At 41.7% G+C, this 25,672-nt stretch overlaps 1 protein-coding gene across 6 annotated transcripts in view; it reads left to right on the forward strand.

Annotated features, from left to right (window-relative positions):
* septin9b (septin 9b) overlaps positions 1 to 25,672 on the forward strand; it is an 89,294-nt gene that overhangs the window by 46,414 nt on the left and 17,208 nt on the right. For 3 of the 6 annotated variants that reach the window (XM_030052424.1, XM_030052432.1, XM_030052415.1), the window contains exon 3: positions 21,991 to 22,176. In XM_030052424.1, coding sequence (XP_029908284.1) covers positions 21,991 to 22,176 — 186 coding nt within the window. Of the gene's footprint in view, positions 1 to 7,787; positions 7,918 to 8,568; positions 8,718 to 20,438; positions 20,563 to 21,990; positions 22,177 to 25,672 lie in introns of those variants that run through there. The other 3 variants (XM_030052441.1, XM_030052450.1, XM_030052455.1) reach the window with 3 other exon arrangements.

Here is a 25,672-nt window from a genome sequence, read left to right on the forward strand (position 1 = left end):
ATACAACTTCTTGTACTTGTGATTTTGGTTTTGGAGTCAGGAAGTCAATATCAGTTGTTATTATTCATTTGATATTTGTTGAAATGTTAAAAAAAAAAAAAAAAAAAACAACCTTCAGTTCTGTGTGATTTGTCTCCCTCTACTGGCAGTGGATTAAAAGCTTAAAAGCTAAAAAGTACTGTCGCTCAGGGGAGCGTCTTTCAGTTTGCATTTGCAAAGAAAAACAGGAGGAAGAAAAACAACTCGGCCATGCTATAATTTCAATGATACAATTACATTAGAAACTGTGTGACAGGCGTGGATGATGTAAAACTTGTGACTAAAGGCCAACTGTGAACCAGCACGGGAATGTTGCCATGGACACCGGCTTTACAAAGTCTGCGGTAATGTGAAACGCCGAAATGTGCGTTTTTATCAGTGACTGATAGGCTTAACCATCATCGTGTGAGCTCATTTGGCGTTCGATTACAATGAATAAATATGAAAAAAAAAAAAAAATCTGCACGAATGAGCTTTGTGTTACCAAGAAATTGCCAAAATGGAAGTGTCCACGTGGCCGTGCCATAATGACGAAGCAGGCATGACTTTGTGGATTTGAAATTCGGCCATTCCACAGTGGAAACGCTTTCATCTGTTTCAACTGAAAGCATCCACTCTTTGCAAAACATTCATTGCCACAGCTGATGCCCAGTATGCATGTATGTTTTTCATTTCATTGAAAGGTTGCCTTAAGTGTGTCAGTCGCCCTTTAATACATGGATATAGTGAATGCTTACACTGATCGTGGGATCAAGCATCAAGGATATGACTGGCCCAGCTAATACTGATAATACACACCACTGCCTGCATGGGACTGAAGCCAGACACATGTGCTGTTGCCTTATTCTTTCATCATTTTCTGTTGGTAATGTTTGAAAAAGTGATAAAATACTGGAACAGGATGGACTGCACATCTGGAAAGAAGTTGCAGTAAAAAAAAAAGAATAGTATCTTCACTCAAAACTAATGAATGGAAATGATTAAGTTTAAACTTAATCATCAAACGAGCTTTTACTTATTCCAGATTGAACTTACTGAAGAATTATATGTCTCTTTTTTATATAATATAGTGTTGGATAAGAGTTCTGCACCATACTTTTTTCTTTTGCAAATCCTTGGTGCCTCTTTTGCCCTTAAGCGCCCTTACCTCTCTCACCTCACAGATTAAAAATGAGTGTGGGATTAGCCAAGTGAACCTTGTGCAGAAGTGCCGCCTGGATGACCGGCTGCTTCCTCACTTCTGAATGAATTGGCAGCTTTGAAGGAATCATTAGGGATACTCCAGTCTTACTGTGCAATATTTGGCACAAAGTTTCAAAACACTCAGAAGTGTGCTGATATGGGCTTGGATTTTATGCAGCTGGATTTCATGCAATATCTGAGCTTTGCAGAGATGATTTAGTGGATTTAGAGCATCGGACTGTAGCTCTGTGGTTACGGGCAATTAGCTTCTTGAGAGAGGGTCATTATATGGTGAGAGAAGCCTTGGCAATGGAGCTTGGAGGAGCTTTTGGTGAACTTTCGCCCTCAATCGCTATGGTGTGATGCTACACGGGGGACTGTAGACATCACACAGGAGGAAAAAAGTGAGATGGGAGAAGCATGCACAGCTGAAGATGTGGGGGAAAGGGCAAACTGCCCCTGAATAATCGTTTGCCAACTAACATGATTATTATAAGCAATGGTAGACTGAATTATTTAATATATAGTTCAGTCTTATATTACTTTATAATATATTAACAGTGGCTGACACTGTTTATATTAGCAGAGTTCCTGGGCCACGTACTTCACCTGCAGGCCAACATCTTTCAACTTTTTCTCATTTTGATGACTCCATGAACATAAATCCGATCGAAAAGGTGGTAATTTATTTGTAATCTATTATATTACATTGGTTAAAGTTACACCAATGTTAGCATTGCTAACCTGAAATCTAGAGCATGTTGTGCATCATCACATCTGCAAATTAGCAGATAACCTATTTTCGTCTCTGCAATCGGAGTTGAAGCCAATAATTACCTGGGATTTTTGCAGGGTTCAGAACATGGGATTAAAATGCCTGAGCTCAAATCTCAGGTGGTAGTGCTATTCATTCTTTCATTCGTTCATTCATTTTAATTTATTTTGAACATGTAAAAGGAAAGAGAACAGAAAAACAAATAGAAAAAAACAAAACAAAATGAAATAATTTCCAACAATGAACAGCTCAGTGCAAGAGAAAATATCAAAACACATACATCTTCGAAAAGGAGCGGGGAGAGGGGTGAACTTGTTGAACCCCACCCCTTCTCCATTAGTTCATGTATTTTGTGGCACTAATGTTGTAAAACGGGTATTAATAACCAAATTCAGTGTCAAAAAAAGATGATGATTTATGTTTTGGCAGAAATGGTTTCCTCTTGTCTATCTCTATCACTGAAAAGCTGAACTTTTCTTGCTTGCTGCGTCTCTGTCTCTGCACATGGAAGGTTTCTATTATAGATAATTAACATCATAACTTGGTTAGACATTTCTGGAAGAGATGAGCAGACCGCACAAAGAGTTTAATCACAGAGCTCCTTCCGTCTTCTCTTCTTATGTGTTTTTTTTTTTGTTTTTTTTTTAGTTGAGTCATCTCTATCCCTTACCCCCGCAGATTCAGTGAGGGGCCAGGGATTCCCCAGAAGGCCGATCCCCTGGAGCCACGCTGTTTATTGTTCATCAGGGAGAGCTTTGACGCCAGAGCATTGGGAATAGAGAGAACTTGACACTAACTTTGCATCAGGAAGCATAGTTAGTTAGATTCACTGTCGTTCATGTGCTGAATGGTACGATTTACAGCGGCAGCTGCCACATAGACAGGACTTTGTGAGTTTTTCTTCCTGTATCAGTTTTGTTCTTGGTGAAATCGACTTGGACAGAAAGGCAGAAAACAAAGACAGAGAAGTGAGAGATGGCGTCTACTTGCGGTGAGATGTACAACAGCCTTGGGATGGAAACCTTTTGTGAGTATCGGTAGCATGGATGTCTTTTCTGTCTGTGGGAGAGCTTCGCTGTTACGAGTATCACTCTGCCGAGGCTGGTTGGACGACTGGTTTCCATTAAGGCCAATCAAGTCGAGACATGATGTATCCTCTTCACATGGGGAGATGTGGGAAATGGATGCACAGAAACATCCCAAGACACTGGTTACTCCTTTTTTTCCTATTTCTCCTCTGTTTTATTGCAAACCTCATTGTTTAGTCGAAGTCAAACTGCTTGGAGGATGCTGTTGTGAACTTCGTCATAAAATCCTTGTTTCGTGCTCTTGGGTTACAGCAATAGGGTCTCGGTTGAATGTTGTGGCTAAATTTTAAAGAAAGCAATGTCTTTGAACATATGGTAGTTCAAAGTGTTGAAGACATTATCTCTCTCTCTCTCTCTTTCGCTCTCTCTTTCACTCTTTCTTTCTCTCTCTCTCTCTCTATCTCTGTCTTTTTCTCTGAGTCTTCCCAAGTTCTTGGTGCAAGCTGTCAGGATTAAGTATTCCAGCTGTGAAAGCTTTGGTGGCTCAAAAAAGGGAAACACACCCTGGGCGAATGGTTCCCCATAAACAAATGTTAAGACCACAGTTTCTGGACAGTCTATCTTCATTGCGGTCATCCTTGTAAAAACAGCACACAGTTTTTCCCGTCGTGAGTACAGTAAAAAGCTGACGAATAAAGCAAACACATGCCTGAATTATTATAACCTTGAGGCCAAATGTGAAAGCTGGGTCTGACGAATAAAATTAGAGGGACGGCAAGTATTTTAGTGTCAAGATATGAAGTGATACAAACTATACAGAGAGTGTGTGTGTGTGTGCTGTTTAAGTCCCCTTTTCCAGCTCTTTCCACACAAGGAGGGAGCTGAATAGAGGAGCCCACTTCAGAGTATTGAGATAAACCATCCTCTCTCTCTTCTAGCTAATCACACATGCTGTCTCCATTTGCACCACAGGGGAGCAGAGCAACCACAGCAAAAACACAACAGGAAGTCTCCGACAGACACAAGTCTTCCCTGATAGCTAGGCCAGGCCAGATGTTCTTCTTTCCCTTTCTCCCTCCTCCTCCTCCTCCTCCTTCCTCTTCTTCCCAATTCCCCATGCAGCCCCTCACCTCCTGTTAGTTTGTCCTTTACCTTCTCCTTGCTCCTTCACCAACCCCTCCTTCTCCTCTTCTCTTGCCCTTTTTCTCCCTGTCTCAGGAGGGATGTGTCATTGAGTCACTCGGTCCGCTGAGTCATGGAGGTGACTCTTTTAATCAGCTCCACATGTGTTCTGACCTGATTGGGTGGCCTCCAACAATCAGCCCTGACCCATGGTCCAATCAGAGAGCTCCAATCAGAGAGCTCCCCTCTGGGAACGCACAGCATGCCAGTTACCACCATCTCTACATGATTTGATGTGATTACAGTGGATGTTTTGAGCCAAAATGGCCCCTGATGTTCCAGTAGAAACAAGACAACAACACTGCTACAAACAGAAACAGAAGCTCTTTACGTTAGCCGAGCAGGGCAGCAGCAGCATTTATGATTTTGAAGGCAAAGTCAGAGGTTTTTGGTGATCTCAACTTGGTTTGAAATCAAAACATAGTGCTCTTTTTAGGGACCTGTTGCTATGACTGAGCATATTCAAACATGTAAACAGAAACTTCTCTTACAGTGTCATTTCAAGCTGCGCTTGCATGGAAATTGGCCCTTACATGCACGCACACAAACACATACACTTTATTTGAGCTTCTGTGTCCCCCGCCTGACACAGTTAATCACCAAAGCCTGCATTCTAATTGAATTTATTCACTATAAATGTCTTAGCTCAGAGCGTTCGGCTTTTTAGACTCTCAACAGGCCTAATAAAATAACACTCCTTCATCAGGCTTCTCCTTTGATCTCTGGTTCCCACGAGAAGAAACGTCAGCTTCAGACTTTGGTGGGTCATGGCTTTTATACTGAGAATATTGGTTATTCTTTGGTGGGAGCCTTGAGGGAAGATTAATATATAATATAATATTCTCCTCACTGAAATTAGATATACAGTAGGGATACGTAAATATTTTTGCCCAGAACCCAAATAGCAATTCCTCAGTCTTGCCAGGATGTTGAAAACATCACTTTTTATCATGTGGGGCTGCACCAGAGACAGGATTGTGACATATTTTGGGTCCTGATTGAAAAAAAAAAAAAAAAAAAAAAGGTTTTGCAATATTAAAAGAAAAGGATAAAACCATAGCATGTCTGCTATGAAGACTATGAATAACTCAGCCAGCTGATACAATAATGACAAGCTAAGCTTCCCAGTGTCCACAGGAATCATAAATCACATTGACAGCTAAAACTCAGACTGGGAATCTTTTGATTGGGAACTGAAATGAATCTCTTGCACCAGAACCAACAGCCATCAACCTGGTGACCTTTTTTTTCTGCCACCAATATATAGATTAACGCAGAGATAATGGATGCTTTCTTGCAGTTCTTTGTTTCCTGGCCCACATAGCACACTGTGGGAAAAGATTTCGATCTTTCACATCTCACAGAGCAGGGTGATGTTGCCCCTAGACACCGATCTGGGATCAAATTTTCAGTCTGAGGCTGGGAAGCTAATCTCAAGCCAGAGCTGGATGGTGGTTTTACCCCAGAGACCCACCTTAAAGCCTAAAACACTCTGACCAGATTGCTCAGGATTGATTTAAATGGTCTAGTCTGCTGCATGCTTTTTGGAGGTCACGTTAACCCTGTGAGTGCTAATTTTCCCTGAAGTCATTTCAGCGTGACAATTTTTTTTCTATCTTGCACCACAATAACGCATACAGCACATATTCTGTATTGGCTGGTTGCAACACCTCCCTGATGCATCACCACGCTTATATTGATTATAATATTGAAAAACAAAATGTCATGGCATTACAGCTGTATTTCAGCAGCACATATTTGGTATCTTTGGAAACCTTGGGCTCTCCACTAGAATTTAAAATAAAGTTTTGTGTGTTACAACAAAGATCGACCACACAGCCTGCATTTGTAATGATGAATCCACTGATGGAAGTAGCAGAACTGAAGAGGTTTTAGACTCTTAGACCTACGTGGCCTATGAGAGCTATCATGGAAAATTTGATAACAGTATTTCATACATGGTCTAATAACAGTACAGATTAAATGATGCACACATGGATAGATACATGCCTGTGCATACTTGTTTCTGCATACACACACATACACTCACACTGACAACCAAACCACAGCCAAGTGTTAGATTCAGCTCCAGCTTTGACAGGAAGGAAGTGTTTGTGCTGAATGTTATGAAAACTTCTCTGGGGCCTTCTGTCAGTATGCTGATGGAAAAAGTTGTGCCATGTACTGCAGGCAAAAGAACAAATTAATCACTCTCTTTCCATTCATTCGGGACGAGATCCATTATATAACCAATCTTAGAAACTAGCCTTCCAAAACATCTATTCACATTTCTACCACACTTGGGTTTTTTTTTTTTTTTTTGCAGTCAGCGGGTTTGGCTATGATAATTGTGCTTTTCTGTGTTGTGGTGGGATCGTGACACAGGAAACACAGCAGAGCAGCACAGAAATACAGAGTAAAACTTGCTTTCAGAGCTACTTGCATTCTAGTAATCAGCCCAGTATTGATCGCAATGCAGGGCGATTCAATGAAGTCGCTCTTCCGCAAATATTTCATAATGCTGTGAGCCATAATTGTGACCGTTAAATTATATTTTCTCAATGTCACATTTGTACCAGCAATGAGACTATGTTGTTGTGGTGGGACACTATAAATTCAGAGAATTCACAACAGGGGAGCCAATGTAATACCACTAACAACAATCCAATATATTTGACATATTTTAATTTATGCACCTTCCGCCCTTTCTAAGCCTGTGCGTATTACACAATGGCTGTCCGTCCATTGCACATGTTCTTGTTTAGTCATGGCATTAGTCATTTTCATTTAGTTTAATTTAATTTGATGTTAGATCCCTATTTGTAATTACTGCAATAACATCTATTCTTCCTGGGGTCCACACAAAAGACAAGACAAGACGTTCAAACATCACATTATGGACAATACACACTATTAAAACAAACAAAAAAAGCACTAAGTCATGAGTCACAGAGAGAGAGAGAGAAAGAAAGAGAAGGAGAGACCAAACCCTGGAGGAGATGAAATGAAGAGGAGAGATGAGCAATTGTTTTCAGTACGCGCACACACACACACACACACACACACACACACGGACACACAGGAATACGCATAATCCAATACCCACAGTGCTACAGAGAAACAAAGCAGAGGGAGGGAAGAGAGCAGATGGACACACACACAGGGACAGGCAAGGGAAGGATATTGCCTCTTGTCTTGTGCAAACACACACACACACACACACACACACACACGCACACAAATACACTCACAGCATAAAAATAAATGTCTTTATTCCTGTGTATTCGGCCAAAAACACACTGTCCCACATTTTGATAAGATTGTTAGTGTACACCACATGGCCCCAAACCAATTTAAAAAAAAAAACAAACAAACCAAACACACACACAGAGGAATACTTACACACACACACACACACATACAGACTACACACTCCCCTCCCTCTCATGGGTTTACAGTTGCACATGTTTCGAGACATCCTGCTATATCCACAATGCTATCCATTCACTTTCTTTGAATGAGGGGTGTGGCTGCCGAATGCCTGCTAACCACGGTGGGGGGGTTGGTCACATGACAGTGGTGTGGGCGTGGCCTAGGCAGCAGCGGTACAGCCTCACCAGCTGGAGCTGTGATTGAGACAGGAAGAGAGTGGGAGAGTGAGGGAGAGAGGAAGAGAGAAGGAAAGGAAAGAAAAGAGCAGGGAAGGGTTGGGTGAGTCGTCTTTTTCATGCTCGCTGCCTGTGTGTGTGTGTGTGTGTGCTTTCTCCTTGCAATGAGAGCTGTGAATGATTTCATACAGAGGAGAGTGTTAGAATAAGGAAAGAAGGGGGAGGGAGAGACAGAGATAGAGAAGAGGAGAGATGGATTGGTGTTCAGCGGCTGTTGTTGGTGTGTGTCAAAGTTAGCCTGCCAGGTGTCTGGTGTGAACTTCACAGTAACCAAAGTTTTTGGGGGCTGAGAGGTGGAGTTTTTTTTTTTGGCAAGAATTCTGTTGAAGACTTCTAATTTGCCGTGCAGACCTTCAAGTTTGTCATATCTTTTTTTCCCCCCCCTCTCTATCTTTTCCTTTTTTGCTCTGTCTCCAGTTCCATTGTTCAGCCAGAGTTTTGGGGGGTCAGCTCTCCCCCTCTTGTTCCCCCTCTTCTACTCACACTCTCCTCCCTCTCCCCTCCCCATTGTGTCTTCAGCCACACAGCATGCATGGATAATCAATCTGTTATAATGGGGGGGTTGGAGTAAGGGAATGGGGTGGGAGTTTGAGGGTGTTGACCAATCAGGGTAGCCCTAATTACTCCATAAGACCTCTTGTGTGCTCTCAGGTCTCCAGGGCCCTCCTGACCATGTTTATTCCTTTATCTTCAGCCATCATCACATCAGCGAGAGTTTTCAGGCTGACTTTGCTCCAGTGCAGCGGATTAGCCCGGCACTGACGGAGCCAAGCTATTTTGACATGATTTAATTTTGACAATCCCCTGCATCTGCTCTGTGGCGGCTTTGTTTCCAAGTTCAAGGTGAGTTGACGGGTCAGGTCATATTTTCTGTTTTGAGATTTTTCTTTCCCCCATGAGGAAAGGGAGGAGCTTGTCTCCACCACTCAGCCTCCTCTGTTTTCAGTTGCTTCCAGTTGGAAGAAATTAAGTCCATTCTCACTTCTTTTCATCTGGTTAGTCACTTAATTTCAATTTCGAGCCCTTGAGGCCAACATACGGTACCATTCAAAATATCAGTCACCTTCAGTGTTTTCACCAGTCACATGGTCTCCATTTGACTCAGCAGCAAGTGGGTTGATTGAATTGCTATTTCACTGAATGTTACACCCAGAACCCCCCAGTCAACAGTCTTCACTGAAGTAATATTTTAAAATGATCATGCAGTGGTTGTGCAATGTCTTCTGCTCTGTTTGCTGTCTTGTCACCATCCTAGTTAACGTCAGAGAGGTTATAGATGTCCTTGCCTCAGGGCACCAACCAGACACACTGTATCTTCATATTTGCCAAGAAAAAATTATGCACCAGAGCTCACTCAACTACACTGCTGCCAGCAGAGTAGCATTTGAACACTATCCGAGCATTGTTGAATAATAAAATAACACATTTGGATTTATTTCCCACAGTAGCCGGCATGCTGTGTCACTGTGCTCGAGGTTGTGGTCTACCGCAGGATACTTTGAATCCTACAAATTCATAATACTGCCACATATCTGATTTACATTAGGCATGATTACAATACCGCTTCACAACAGGGGACAGTTAAAGCTTCTAAGCCATTGTTTACGTGTTGCTAATCAGATTAACTATCTGCTAATTAGCAATTAAACCGCCACAGATAAACACTTCATTAAGTCTGTTGGAGAGCAGCTGCACATGGCGAACTGTGCTAGCTAGAAACTGCACACCATAAAGTTAGTTTTTCTACCCCTAATTGAAAGCTTGTTATCAAATACCTACTGCCCGTTGCATAATTTTAAAGAATTCCCCAGTGCAAAAGACAGATTTTGTGTTCCATGTTCACACAAAGAAGAAAGATGTACAACAGATTTTTTGTTTATTGCCTTTATCTTGTGTAGCTCAGTGCAAATTTGGCTCACATTTCTATTGAAGGTATTGCTCTGTTACTGAGGCTGCACAGGTGGTTACCCTGAGGACCGCAGAGCTGAGAGGAGGCGGACCTGCAGTGTGTTTTACCATAAACAACCATTTTGTGTTTACCTGAATTCACTCTATCCCCCCTGACTGTGTGTTTCCTGTCCTTTCAGTGGCTGTTGTCCCTACATGTATACAATATCTTTCACTCGATATACACTTGGACCTGCCTGTTGCTTTAATCAGCATATGAAATGAATACGTAGTTCTGTTTTTTTCTGTTAAGCATCCTGCGGTGGTGATGGATGAATAATCTTGTCCGCCCCCCAACAGCCTCTCTAAAATGTAGCAGTTTGATAATTAGTACAAATAAGACCTGCCATATGCCTCAAACCCCATGAAACCACTTCATACACATTATATAGGTTCGTAGCTGACTGCAATGGGAGGTTGTTTACAGTTCTACATGCATGGAGCAGAGGGGAGGGGGCAGAGGGGAGGACGGCAGACGTGTCATTTCCTGTCAGAGGTGACAGGTTGCTGTGGGCCTTCCATGGAGGAGGAGGAAGAGGAGGAGGAGGAGGAGGAGGAGGGGGTGACTGCCTGTGATGGCTTGTGTACAGTACTGCTGTCATCTTAATGCTGCAAGGCCTGATATTTTTATATACTCCTGGAGGATAATGGGATACTGCAAAATGGGGTCTCTGGATGACGCCTCAGAAATAAAAATGTATTTACGTTAGAATCCATTTGCTGTGTGAGCTGTAAATTGATGATAGCGATGAAGCACAGGCCGGCCCGAATACTTCAGTATAATCGATCTTGATCTAACTCGCTCAGCTCCACTCTTCCATCTCTTGACTTCCCATCTCTGCTGCCGTTCACACAGAGACTTTTAGTCCCAGTTATATTTTGAATGCATGGAACAAATTTAGGTCAACACATTCATTTATTCAGTTAATTATTATTCTGATCACTAGGGGAGTCTATCGCAAAGAGATATATGAGCTACAGCTTGATCAATTTCCAAACATCTGCAAGCCTTTTTCCTCTCTCCTTGAGCTACTCATTAAGGCCTCTAAACGAAGACAAAAATTGGCTTCAGCGGCTGCTTCTTGGCCCCTCGCAGTGATTTTAATCATGTACTTTCAAACACCCAAAATGTGTTAGAATGAAATAAAATGGAGAAACTAACAAAGAACCCTCGTTAGAGATATATTTCATGTGCAGCTAACTGGCATGTCCAAGAGCACAGTGAACCATCTCCATATACCTTGTCTCCAAATAGTGCGGCGCTTTTCATTTGCTCTCATTAAGCACCACAGCGCTCGGAGGGGCGCTCAAATATTCAAACCCGCCGACTCCTTTCCCACTTCATACTTGGTGGCTGGCTGATTTACAGTTCCATGGGCTCTTGTTTGTCCGCTGCCCTATACACATTCCCCTTACTGCCGCTGTGGATGAGACTGTGGCTGGACCCTCCTAGTCTCCCTTCCATGTTTGTCAGAAATGCTTTGGCTTTGACTTGCAGTTGTGGTTGGTTGGCCAACACTGCTGCCGCTGGTTCTCACAATGGTACTCAACCCCCCAACAGTGCCTCCACAGTTGTCTTGAGCCTTCCTTGTTTTTCTCCCTCTCGTTTGTTGTCACTTCTCAATTTCAGTCTTGCTCGCTCTCATAATGTTTTTCTTGTCTCTGTATTTGTCGTTTTGTTGTTTTTCTCTTTACCTCGGTTATCCTCCCTCTGGTTTGAGGCATACCGGGAAAGGCCTGTATCTGCAGTACCAGAAGTTTCCGTGTGGAAGGCTGTATTTCAACACCGGGCAGCACCATCTGCTTTGCACCATGTTAGGCCAGGGGTCGCATTCTCTGAGGACCTAGACGAGTGACATGACTGAAAGATGGAGTGGGCCAGTAGCATTCTTCGTCCCTCTTCTAACGTGCCGATTTATGTTTTGTATGTGTGTTTCTGTGCTTGCTTGTCAGCTGCACCCATCATCAGCCTCATCATCATGCATAGCATGGAGTTGTTAAGAGAGAAACGTATGCCAGGGTTTTTTAATCGGCAAGTTCCCTTGGTTTCAAAGTATGGATGGGAGATTGAGTGTTAGGGATTTCCTCTTCGATATACATGACAACTCAGTGAGAAACTCTTTCCTCTCAGCTCCCCTCCTTTGACCTCTATCACTCCGTGACTGCCTACTGTAAACATACCATTGCTTTATCTCCCTCACACAGAATGGAGAGTAGCGTGAAGTTATGTGAATGGCCAGTGCTCTTTTTTGAAACGTGCATGTATGCACATGATATTGTACAACCTAGCCTTGGTTGGCTCAAAGTCAAGAATGCACAGGCGAGACCACTACAGGAAGAAATGGAAAATGCTTACAGTGTATAGCAAACAGTTTTTTGTTTTGTTTTGTTTTGTTTTGTTTTTGTGGGCAGGTGCCACTGCTGCTGCTGATTTTCTAGTTGAAGTGAGTTCTGTAAATGTGCATGGACCAATATTGAATCAATACCCAGTTTCCCCAATACAAGTTTAAGTTTCCACACAGATCTGAGATTTGAATGCATGCGGTATTCAATATGAATGGCTTTATTACAAAATTATATTATATTACATCAGATGGCATGATTATAATTTTATTTATTATTGATTATTTCTGTAGCCAGGTATCATTTACAAAGAGTATGTGTGAAGTTTTTGGCCATTACTTTTTTTTTTTTTTTTTTTTTTTTTTTGAATTAAATGATTTATTTGAAACATGTAGCTGTGGCTTTACAATCTGAGGCTGACTGTGTGTCACTGCACAGCAGGTCATGACTGGCACAGGGATCAACTCTGGTGCATTGTGGGTTGGAGTCATCTACTGTATATGCTCTCTACAACAGATTGTGTCTTGTTGTCACAGTAGGAAGTAAGCTGCTGTTATCCTGGACTTGGCACCACCAAAAAGAATTAGTGCCAGGACAAGCTCTTAATGTCACAGTGTGAAGTTGGATTTTAAAAAGTAGCAATATGTTTTAAAGAGCTTGTGTCCCAAGATGGGATGGTATATTTCTCATCTGGGGGTCCTGGCTAAAAAAGCACATGCTTTACCTGTACCCATAAAACTGCATCATAAAGTTTTAGATGACATTAAACTGTGCATACATCCATCCTGTATTCATTAATTGAATGTGACACACTCGTGACAGTCACCTCTTACTCCTCCACACTGTCTTGTTTCTGGACTGTCCATCTATCTCCCCCAGACAGCAGCGGGCGTAAAACTTAACGATCACTTCCTCCTCAGAGGGAACCACGAAAGGGCTGGTGGAAATGCCATCTCCTGTGTAAGAAGAGAGAGAAAGATGTGTGTCAAGACATAGTCACACACACATGCAAAAAGACACACAAAAACACACACAGACAAGAGAGGGGAAAATGTAGCACAAAGTCTGGAGTTTGGCTGGACCAGGACTGGGATTCAGGGATTTCACCACATGGGAACCAAGTCCTAAAAAAAAAAAAAAAAAAAAAAAAAAAAAAACAGCTTTAAAAAAGCAGACAGTGTTTAAGGGCTGTCAGTAATGGTGTGTGACTGGAAGAACGGACATGATGCCTTCTTTTCCCATAGCCGAGCCCCCCAGGGAGTTCCTGGACAGCTTTTGGCATACTTTATGCTTAGACGGGCTGCAGGCAGAGGGGGGGAAACTACTGAAATACTTCACTCAAGTAGAAGCACCACTGCTTTGAGAGAATTTTTGCTTCACTTGATGTTACTCGAGTGAAAATCTAGCTCTCTGAAAAGTCCAAACCAAATCGCTTACAGTTGTTACATTTGAACATTATTTGGGGTGCTGCACAAAACCTTAAAGAAAATAAAGTCCTGCAAATTCCATCATTATGTTCACATATTATTCAAATTTAAATCCACAGAAACATTTATCTGCAGCATAGGCTTACATTGTGGGAATTTTTTGTACCGTTTATAATATTAGGGTTAGGCACGTTTATTTGGCTTTATTACCACCAAAACTGCCACAATGTCATTTAAAATGGCGCGTAAGGGTGAATCTAAATTTAATGGTTGAATTTTACGTGGCAGTATGTGCAATTGTTGGAATTAACAAGGCTTTCATTAGTGACATATTGATAATTAAATGTTATGCAATACGGAAGTTCCACTGCTGCAGTTTATGTACCTGTAAACGAGACAGTAAAATAGTAATTGTTGTTCCTGCATCTATCCCGTATAAGAAAAGACAATAAAGCAGATAATTCCTGCTTTACAAGGTGGAGCTAGGGAGCAGCAGGAGTGGAGCAACGCTTATTAAACAGTAGGGTTTCTATGACAGCATTATTTATAATATGAACTGTGTGAGTCCAGAGCTGAAGACGGGGATTGGGCCAAGTCTAGAATCGTCCCACATAGACCAGTTCCTTATGCGCAGCGTCAGTCATCAACCACAACATTCAGACAGCGTTGCCCGTCAGGACTAATTACATGTTGTGCTCGCCATGACTCATTTTACTGATTTCTTTCTATCTCTGTCTCCCTTCGTCTCTCTCTCTCCCATTCACCCTTGATCTGCTTGCTTTTCCGTCTTTGCGGGATATTTAGCGTTCTGGCATCGTTAGCGTCTGGGCCCGACTCGAACAATGACACACGAAACCCCGCTTTGTCGTATAATTCAAAGCAGGTTCAAAAAGTGGTTGAATGGTTCTTGTGGATCGAGTGATATGTAATATCTTGGGTTTTAAGACAGCTCTCACCTCATGCAAACAATGAAGGCCTTGTGGGTTGGACGTGCCTGATGGGATTTTAATGAATGTCTTGAGAGAGCAGTGTTGAGTTATGTGTGAATGCAAAGTGGGAAGGGGATTCTCCATCTCAGTCGACCAGTGAATTGCATCTGACTGGGATGTGGAAGGGATACCGGAGAGGGCATTCCACGGGAACGCTACATCGGTTAGCCAGGAACTTTAGATAGATGGTAGGAATGGGGAAGTTCAAGGAGGGAAAACAAAGTGGGTTTGCATGCCTCAGTGCAGCGGTTAATGGTTTCCGTCAGCTAAGAAGTTAACATGTTTCATACACTTTGAGACATTAAGATGATGTATTACTTTTCCACAAAGGTTGAGGTGAGACAAGAATACGGTCGAAATGCAGTGTCAGCTTTCTCTCTCTCCACTGTTGCTTGTTTTGCAGCCAATTAATGAAAGAGGAGGATAAAAAATAATAAATCGTGCTGTGTAGTTACTAAGGAAACTGAATTCTTTGAATACTGCCTCTGTTTAAGATTGTATAATCAGTGTTTACCTTACCACTGAAAACGCAGAGCGGATGACCTTCCCTGAAATATTGTAATTATATTTATTTCTTTTATTTTGATTTTGAATTTTATTTAACCAGGACTGCCCAAGTACTGCAGGGGAGCAGCAATCAGTTAGCAGAGTACAATGTAAGTAACATGACAGAGCAAACAGTTAAAGGCAATGCAACGGTGTAAATCAACACTGGCTTAAACAATAACATTAAAAAAAATCTAAAATGACTATATAGACGGCGAAGGAGCTTACCAATAAGCACTTTGTACTCAAACGCAAGGGAGTGATGCTGTCCATGCATATAAGACTAACTTACCATGTGATTATAAAAAGGTAATGACATGTTAATGATTTGGCATTTGTGATGAAAGGTGGTGCAGAATGATAAACAGTGTCCAGCCTCTTTAACGCTGTCAAAATTGCATGCATATATGATTACATCTCCATAATCTAAAACAATTTTTTGTTTATGAAAATGCCTGAATGATTTTTTTTTTCCAGCCTCAAAAGAAAAGCAGACCTTATTTCTGAAGAAAAAGCCTCACTTTGCTTTGGGTGCCATTATATGCTTGTCATTGTGAAGTATGCACAACACAGCCTGTCATCCAGCAAAATACCAAGGTATTTGTAGGAGGAGGAGACTTTCTCAATGGAATGCCCTCCAACACTAATATCTCCAACGTTAATTGGTAATGTATTGGGTTCAGCTGAGTCTCACTGTTCCATATGCTCTTCCAGAAGCCTTTCTACCTTGGCACGAAACACAGAAATAAATTATACAGTGAATTAGAACATATAATTCTCCATGGCCACGGCAAATCTTGAATCTGCATAATATAAACGACGATAGTTAGAATTATAATCCTCAGTATCTCTGACACATATACACTCTCCTTTTTTCCTTTGCTAAGTTTCACTGGTATAAATTGTAGTAGAATATGATAGAATCAGTAAATAAATAAATAAATAAATACAAATAACTATGTGGTGCTGGTGTTGACCACCATACCCTGCCCCACTTTAAAAATCCAAATTGCTTCAGTATTATCATCTGATTATTTCTTACAATTTGACATTGGCTAAACACCAACAGTGAATTAGTTGAGCCATTTTTGCCTAGATGTGCTATTTAATCTATTTTGACAAAACCACAACGTCAGCACTGCCATGGCCGAATCAGTGTGTATGTGTCTCTTTTGCTTGGCTGCTTGGCTGTTCTCAATATTAGTCTGACCCCTTCAAACACAGTGCAGGCATTTTTTAAAGAGCAAATCACTTAAATGAATAAACTTTCCCTATTTTTTAAATTGTTGGCAAGTGGAAAGTTGGCAAGCCATGGTATAAAGTGTAGTAAAGCACTGGGAGGTGTCCCGATATAGAGAATTAATGGACTTGGCGGACACTGTACATTAAGATAAGATAAATGTGTACTTTATTGTTTATCTTCATGGTCATTTGTTTTCATTGAGTTAATATATAATGACTGAATAGACAGGAGTTACTCTGTTATGGGTTGGCTATCTCTTCACCCTCCACTAAGATGGTTCCTGGCAACAAACTAATTATACCTGTTACTCTGACATCAAACAATATTTTGAATAAGCAAATTTGGAGAGACGAATAATGGTTGAGTTTAAAAAATGACTTAACTAATGCTGATACAAATGCTGTGGTTTTGCCGACCGCGAGGCCTTCACTGACAAACAGGAAAGAGTTGCTGCAGTGTTGCTGTGTGATGGTTTGAGTTTGTTACCTGTAGGGTTATTGGGGCTTTTGAGTTTCATTCATAATGCCGTTTCCACTCGAAAAGCCTACCTACTCCATGCACAAGCAGAGTCAAAAGCAAAAATTTAAGGTATCTGTGTGTTAATGATGAAACATGAAATGGCCTCGACTTCAAGAGCCTCCATTCAGGTCTAGAGGCATCTCTTTGATGGGATCTACCCATTCATGCAAAGCAAAAGCCTGAGCTCATCCCTGCTCTCAGCCCTGTGAACAGCTAATCACAAGGTTCTGCTTTTTCATGCCATGAGACAAAAATATCAGCTTCTCACTGTATTTATTGGAAGGGAACTTCATTCAAAACAGCTGTTTGCAATTTAGTAAAGCTGTTTTCACTTGGTGAGTTTGTATTGATGAGGTAAGGTGAGAGGCAGGCCAAATATTTTGATGTGTTTGTTCACTTTAAGGTCAGCAGAGTTTCAGCAAGGCACCTGCTTAGGCCTCTGCACAGGTCAAATTCCCTTATTCTTCATTTGAATGAACTCTGCACACTCCAGTGGCTCACTCATGGTTCTCCTTTGGCTTCAGTTTAAAACGCTGCCTTTCTGTGGAATTTTATGTTCCAGTGAAACCTGTTGTATAAGTCTGCTACATCGCTCTATTTTAATAAATCAGTTGGGTCTGTGTCTGATTTGAGCACAGACCAGAACAGTTTGGGATTCAGCTGCTGAGGCCATTGAATCATGATCTGAGTCATACGCTCCTTATCATTTGTGAAGGAGTTACTCATCCAGAAACATAGTTTTCTCAGTGGCAAAGGTTAGCAATGCTTTCCCTGTGGAACATCATAATGCTTGAATGCAAATCTGACTCATAAAGAGAAACGCTTCAGAGGCTGTTTTGGTTACAAATGCCAACGCTGTCACTTGTGTGCATATGGCACATAAATAACAATGTTAAAAAAAAAAGCAGCTGTAGAGGTTTGCTGATGGCCATCTTGCACTTAGCCTGGAGTGTGAAGCAGGAAACATCAGCGAGCTCTGCAGATGAAATAAAAACGACAGGCCACACAATAAGGGGAGCTGAATGTTCAGGCTGCAGGGTAATTCTCGTTACCGTCTTGACTGTACAGGTTGGACCTTTTTACACTTCCTTTTTCACTTTGTGCGTTCTCATGTGGACATGGGCATGTTTCACTTTGCCCATGCATGCTTCTCAGCCTGTATGCTTGTGTCTGTGTGTGCCCGTATGCCAGTGTGTGGCTGTATGCCTGTTCATAGAAAGCAGTTCACAGTAAGCCGGCAGATGGCCCAAGGCTGGTCTGGTCATGGTACTCAGGAGGCAATTTGGCTACAAACCCTGAGTATGTCATCGGAGCTAATCTACATTCTGTCTTTCAAAAGGCTAAATGGGCCCAGAATGAAGACACTCAACCACACAGCAACAAATGGCTCCAAATGCCTAAATACCGTTCTATCACTTTCAAGGTAAAGCCTTTCTATGGTTTCTTGAGGTTAACGCTGTAGCACTAAATCAGCCCTAGCACACAGTAGTGCGGTATTCAAAGAAGGTTTGATTACAGCATTAACTGGGTGTTTGATTTCAGCAGTGTATGTTTAGCATCACCGTTGTAATGATGAATTCATGTTCTTGCGTAAACAGAAATTGGCGTTTCGGTTAAGGGCATCGTTTCAAAAACAAAACCCAATACTTGAACATTAACTGGCTGATGTTCGGCACCAGGGGATGGATTTTTACTTGTTTTCCCAGGAAGGTTTTTAGCCATAGATTTGTATCAGTGTTCTGGAGGATTTACTGCCAAGCCACATGTGGTATCACGGTCGCAATCCATCAATTATCATCACAGAGCCCAAAAATCAGGTCAGGGAGAGAGAGAGAGAGAGAGAGAGAGAGAGAGAAAGAGAGAGTGAGAGATGCTATAGAGGTTGCTGAAGGTGCAGTCCATCTCTTCCTCATTCTGCATAATTGTAGTCCCATTGTCTGGCTCTGTGGAGAAGGAAAGGGCATTCAGTTCAAAGACGTTAAGGCTCATTTCTACTGGGAGTTCGGTGTTTTAAGGTTTGCATGTAATTTTGACATGGTGAGCATATCCATGTTTATACAGTGGTTGATTTGTCCAAATAAGGTACAAAGATGCCATCACTTTTGATCTTCAGTTAGCGTATGTGTGTTTATGTTTGTGTGTGGCAGGTGGGTCATTATTGGAGACAGTTTCCAGTCGAGCCCTGAAATTATCGCTCAGACAAGTGGGAGGAGGACTTCACAGTGTGGTTATTAGTCGCACCTTTCCCAAGACAAAGTCACACAAAGTCAGAGGAAGGCTTTTTTTTCTTGTGGAGAGTCTGTACTTACTGTCATAGTTGTAGTAGAAACTGGAAAATTGATACTCTTTGCAAGATGCCTTAAGATCACAAGCCTCCTCCAACGTCCTTGCGTCTCATGGCTCCCCGCTGTCTGTCTCTCTGACATTTGTACATGTAAGTCAGAGACAGGTGAGGCAAAAGTGAGAACAGGAAATGAGGATACAAGGTTCCACTCTGTTGTCTGCTTCATTTATATTCAGAACACCAGCTGGCACGCTGCAGCAGCAGCAGCATGTTGGGGCGAGGCTGTCACTGTGTCATGTCATCAACACGAATGAATCAGAAGCGCAAAGGCCCCTATAATCTTTAAACAAAAGCTTGTAGAGACCAGCACTTTTACTCACACTTCTCTGTGTTTGAGAAACAAGAGGAAAAGACCCAAAACAGAGCCTAGAGTGATGCCAGTATCGAAACTATTTACTGTAACTTGGTGTGCTCATACATGCCTGTGTGTACTACACTGCTGTTGCTGTGTTTTACTGCTGCTCTCACCCACGCTACAAAATAATCTCTATCTGAACAAACTAGTTGGTTCCAAATTCAGTTTTGAAATGTTTTTCTTAAAGCATCCCCAGTGCAATGAAATAATCCCACTTGTTTCCAGTACTATTTGGCTTGTTTGTGCAGTTTGGATGAATGTTGAAATGAGGCAGAATAAAGCAAATCATCCGACTGGTTTGAATCGAATGACACTTTATTCAACCCCAAAAGATCCATGTGTCAATTTGTACTCTTGATTTAGAAGATTGTGCACATGGTTTGCAAACGTTGCTCTTAGATTTGTAAACTGTGCCCATGAATTACGAACCCACAGACCACAGGTCGAATCCGTGGGCATGGATTCGTAATTCAAGGGCACAGATTATGAATCTAAGAGCATGGTTTGTAAACATGCTCGCATAATTTTAAACTGAGAGTACAGTTTACACATGCATCTTTTTTTTTTTTAAATCAGCTGAATCGGGGGGAGGAGAATCATCTCATACCGTAATTTTAATTTTAAGACTGAACATGAGACCAAATGGCTTGTTAGGAAGGAGATTTGTTGCAGTGTGATGATGCAGGAAGATGTGGCATTTGGTTGCGTGTCTGTCTGCTTTCAGTTGCAGGTACACAGCTCTGTGGTTTGGAGTGTCTGTCTGCTCACCTCATGCAGAGGATACTGTCAGAGACTAGGAAATGTTGTCTCCTCCTACATTAAGTGAGCGGTGTGTGTGCATCTGTCTCTGGCTGTGAGCGCACACTAGCACATGCTTGGCAGATTTGAGCCGTGCACCGTTTTTGGTTGGGTAGTTGTGAAGCTTCCTTGGCACTTGGCCTTTGTGTTTTAGCACTTGATCCTCTTCAAAGTGAGGTAAGCCATGATTTATATTTGGCAATTGTTTGCCCTGGTAAGATGTGTCCTGTTTTCATCCTAATCCTTTCTGTGAGTACAAAATCTATCTAATCTACAGCTGTGCGCATTTGCTTCACATCTGTGGTTTCATATTGTTGCTTGTTGAACAGTGCATTCACATGTTGAGGCTGACATCATTCATTTCGGACGATGCTGACATTATGAATTTCTCTTGTGGGACACGCTGCCAAGATGAGGTGGATGCAGGTTCAAATTTATGCGAGGTTAGGGAGCAGATGTTGTTCCTGCTCCAGTTTGATTTACTGGTTCGTTTTAGAGCGTTGCAGGGTGTCTGCACTAGATTGAGCGTAAGAATCACTGGAAACAAGAAAACCTCCATTTTCAAAACCGTTTTTGGAGAGGGGATATTTCCTCTTGTGATTTTGTGTGTGTGTGTGTGTGTGTGTGTGTGTGTGTGTGTGTGTGTGTGTGCTGTATACATGAGTTTATTTCCCTACTGGCACAAGTTAGATTCCTCCAGAGACGCACTTGGATGATGGATTATCACTTGTTCATGTAGTCTTGTACTAAAGACAGGTGCATGCTAACTGTCAGTTTTCGGTCTGGTGTGTCTGGTTTCACACAGGAAATGAATTCGCTCGATCAGTATCTTCTATAATCTTTAGTCTTGTGTTCTCTGCAGCAGCCCTCACGTAAATGTCCCGTGAAATACGCCTTTTCACATGTGAAAATTTGAATTTCACATGTCACTTTACCATTTTCACATGTGATTGGCAATATGCACATGTGAAAAGACAACAACATGTGAACTAGATATTTTCACATGATTGAAAATTGCCACATGTGAAAAGAAAACATAAAGTCATGTGGAATTAGCTCTATCACATGTAATTGGCCTCTGAACTAGAATTTCTGCATTTAAAAACAACATGAAATCACATGAAATTTGCATTGTTCCATGTGAACTCTGTTATCACATGTGGCTAGTTTCTTGACATGTGAAGTATAATTTTCACAACACATTTCACATGAAATCGCATGAAATATGCCACATGTGGTTTTAGAACAAATGTGTTTCTCATGTTGCATTTTCACATTTTTTTTTCCTAAGAGTGGTATGATTTCTCTTTAATTTGTTCACTGACTTTTGGTTTTGTTCTTTGTTATCTGTCACTACCTCATCAATTCCAAAAAAATCACAATGCATTATGTTACAATTGTTTATTTTAGTGTAGATTTTGCATCACCCATTGCATGTGAACCTGAAACCACAACACATCAGTAAATCTCACTCTGTTGCTCTCATAGAAATCATAAGGTTGCTCTCTCATTGCCACTTCCTTCCTTTAGTCTGTGAAATATTAAATGATTAATATCTCTCTATTTCTTCTGCTTGTGTCCTCTTTCCTTTTCTGCATCCATCAGGGTCAGAGGTCAATCTGAGCCACAGCAACATGTCTGAGTCAGCGAAGCCCCACCACCCCCACCCACAGGGCAAGGGGGAGAAGAACCATGGCAGTGACTTCAGCTACGTGGGCATCGATGCCATCCTGGAGCAGATGAGGAGGAAGGCCATGAAGCAGGGCTTCGAGCTCAACATCATGGTTGTGGGTGAGTTTGACACATCAGCCACAGAAATAAACATTGTCATACGTGAAGATGAGGAAATGTCTGCACCCCTGCTAACAAGCGACTTAAAACGAATGCCTGAAAACAGACAGGACAATAGATAGATGCATGAGTTCTGCAGCACATGGTTAAAAAAAAAAAAATTTAAATAATTTTCTTAACTGTAAGAAAATGTAACTCTAAATGCAGAAAGACACACAGAGGAAGCTAAAGCAAAGAAGGTCAAATTGGATGGATGGTTTTCTCTCTCATGCTATCTCCTTCCCACTCTCCTCTCCTTGCAGACCCACTCACAACAACATACAGAGCATTTAGACACTATTCAACCCCGCTCACTTTTTCCCACATTTTGCAATGTTATTTTGTGGTGTTAACCCAGACATGCATCCCACTGAAAATCTGTGGAATGACTTGGCGATAGCGAAGCTGTTCACAGACAGTTCTCGTCCAACTTGGCGGCGTTTGAACAAATCTTCAAGTTAAAATGGGAGAAAACCCCAAAATGCAATCTGTGTTTGACTTGTGTCAAAAAATATTGACTCAGGAGATTAAATACTTATTCAAATTAGAATCTTTTGGTTTTTCATTTTACATTTGCAAAAGAGTCTAAATGCAAGTTTGCCTTTGTCATTATGGGATATTTTGTGGAGACTCAGTTTATCCTATTTAGTAACGCATGCCATGTGAGTGAATCCTGTAAATGCATTAGACACACACACACACACGCACAGACGCACAGACAACCTCACTGCCAGAGAAGACAGGATCTTAAGCACATGATTACTGTCGTATAGACACTCTCTGAACTGAAAGGACCTAATTTAAACATTTAACATGAAACCTCTCATCTTCTGTCCTGTGATGTAGTTTTAAAAAGGAAAAGGAAAGAAGTGTGTGTGTGTGTGTGTGTGTGTGTGTTTGAGTGTGTCTGTGCTTTTGCATGTGTGTTTCTAGTTCAGTCATCCTGTTGGTAACCAACCAGCATGGTGCCTCTCTCATTGAACCCTCCTCTAGTACGTCTAAGATGCAACAAACACACACACACACACACACACACACAGAGTGAAGTGGATAAAAGGAGGCTGTCAGGCAGAGATAGTGGTATAATGACGGCGATTACTCTGACAAGCTCAAGCACACACTCCTCAGGGAGCACTCACACTTCGTAAGAGAGCACTAACACGCCGCCAATTAGGTGCCATCACCAGGTCTGTGTGCAACCTTTCAAATGGCACCCAACATGCGCTGCCATACTCACTTACACACACACACACTTATCCATGAATGTGCATGCAAAGGAGAAATCATCGCATACACGTACAAATACAGGTACTCTATTTTAGAGTCCTAAATGAGTGCATGCAAAGGAATGTACGAATGTGTTTAACCACACACTGCGAGGAAGTTTACCCCACAAAGATGTGTTGAAAAGCCTTAGCGTCACCAACCTCATTTGATTGTCATGCCTTGGTGTTTATGTTTAGTTCATGTTGGCACGGTGGTAGTTAGTGGTAGCGTAGAATGCAGTCATTTCGATTTCAGGCCCTGCGGGACCGTGTTTTGTGCACACAGATAGATAGCATGTCAGCACAGCTCCAAAAAAAGAGCCCACAGTACAACAAACAGGGATTTTGCTGAATAAGCACTAGTAATGTACATGGCAAAAGAGACATACAGCAAACATTTTTCAGGAAAGAAAAATAAAATGTTATGCAACTTTTAATGAGCAAGGGAGATGACTGAGACAGGGCAGTACCTCTCGGTGAATGTTTGATAGCAGGAATAGGTAATGTAGAATATCGCAGTGCTGCAATAGTATTTCTTTGGGCTTTCTCAGTTTTAATGTTGCTGGCAAGCTTTACTTCTGCATTGCATTAACATGTGTCCGCTTGTGGTAATCCAACACCTCAAGGAAAAATGAAACCTGTGTGGTGAAATGATATAATAAAATGTTGTGAAATTAAGCTCGTGCATAGACTAGTGCAGGGAGTATTACACATAATGTACTGGAGGCTTGAGAGATCTGATATGAGCAATGGGAGAGTTGAGCAATGAGAAAAATGTTGGTATGAACAACAATGATTAGGCTGACAATAAAACAACAGGCTAAATACCTATGAAAAGCAGACATTTCTGTTTTTCATTTTAGACCATTTTGCAATACAAGCAATGCTTTTCATGCTTCTCATTCAGAGATGAGATTCTATTTAAAAATAACTGATCTAACATAGCTTTTTCAGGGATAAGTTAAGTGTGTAATTTTATGAATTTTGGCATACATTTCCAATGGCTTACTTAACAGGAGAGTAATAGGAATCTGATTTAAAGGTCAAACATGAGTTTTTTTCAGCTCAAAACTTTGGCCATACATAGTAATTTAGTCAAATACTTTTTTTGTAATAGGTCTGAATTAACATCACAGGTTATCTCATGTCTTTCTTGGCCCAACAGCAAAGCTCAACTATTGATAATCCATTGCAAAATGTCAAAAACACATTTCTGAAAAGATGACGTTTTGGAAATAAAGGCCTTTCCTATACTACGCTGACTTTCTTAGACATTGTTGCACAAATAGTGTTTGGTCATTGCAGCAGTAGAGAATGGAGGTTTAGGCTAAGATATGAATGAAAAGATAGCAAAGGATATAAAGCTGATTCTAATAATAACAGCAAAAGTCCGACATTGTTATGACGCTAAGAAAAAGTTTCTGCTGGCTACAAGACTTCTCACCACGACGGCTGCCGAGGACGTGAAAGGTTAGAGCAGCTGCGGTCTCGGCTCTGTCCCTTGTGACCTCGTCTCTGAGATTAATTTGCCTAATCCTTCCCCTCAGCCAAATGACCTTTTGCTGCCCACCATGCGGAGGGGGCAGCCAAGGTGGCTGAGTGTGTGGGTGTCGGTGTGAGAGAGTGAGACCCGAGAGCATGCGGGTGTGTGCCTCTGACTGACCGCATGTTAGAGCAGTCTGTATGTGAGTGTGTGTGTGAAAGGGCATGTGTGTGTTTGAGAAGCGGAGAGGTGGAGAAGGCTGCCCTGGGTGGCATAAGGCGCCTGACAGCTTGGCATGGCTCCACACGCCATGATAGATGCCCAACAGGGGTGTGAGAGGAATATGGAGGGAGGACGTGAAAAAGTCTTGAGAGACGGTGTGTGTATGTATGTGTGTGTATGTGTGTGCGTGTGTGTGCGTGTGGTCTGTACATCTGTCCTCTTTGGCCTACACAGCAGACTGGCCTGATCCCTACAGCTGCCTTGCTGTTGTCATGGTCGTTTTACACGCACACTCACTCGCTAAATCTATACATTTGGGCTTGTGCCATTCACATGTGTCTGTTTATGGTGAGAAAAAGATTAACAGAGCTATTGTGCTTGAAATGACTAAGCCTCTTGTCTTCAGTCCTGTAACTATGTAAGGTGAAAACCGCTTGTGCATCTGTGCCCAGTTTCTCAAAATATTCTTTGTGTGTGTGTATGTGTG

The sequence above is a fragment of the Myripristis murdjan genome, chromosome 1 (genome assembly GCF_902150065.1).
Source record: "Myripristis murdjan chromosome 1, fMyrMur1.1, whole genome shotgun sequence".
Taxonomy (NCBI): Eukaryota; Metazoa; Chordata; class Actinopteri; order Holocentriformes; family Holocentridae; genus Myripristis; species Myripristis murdjan.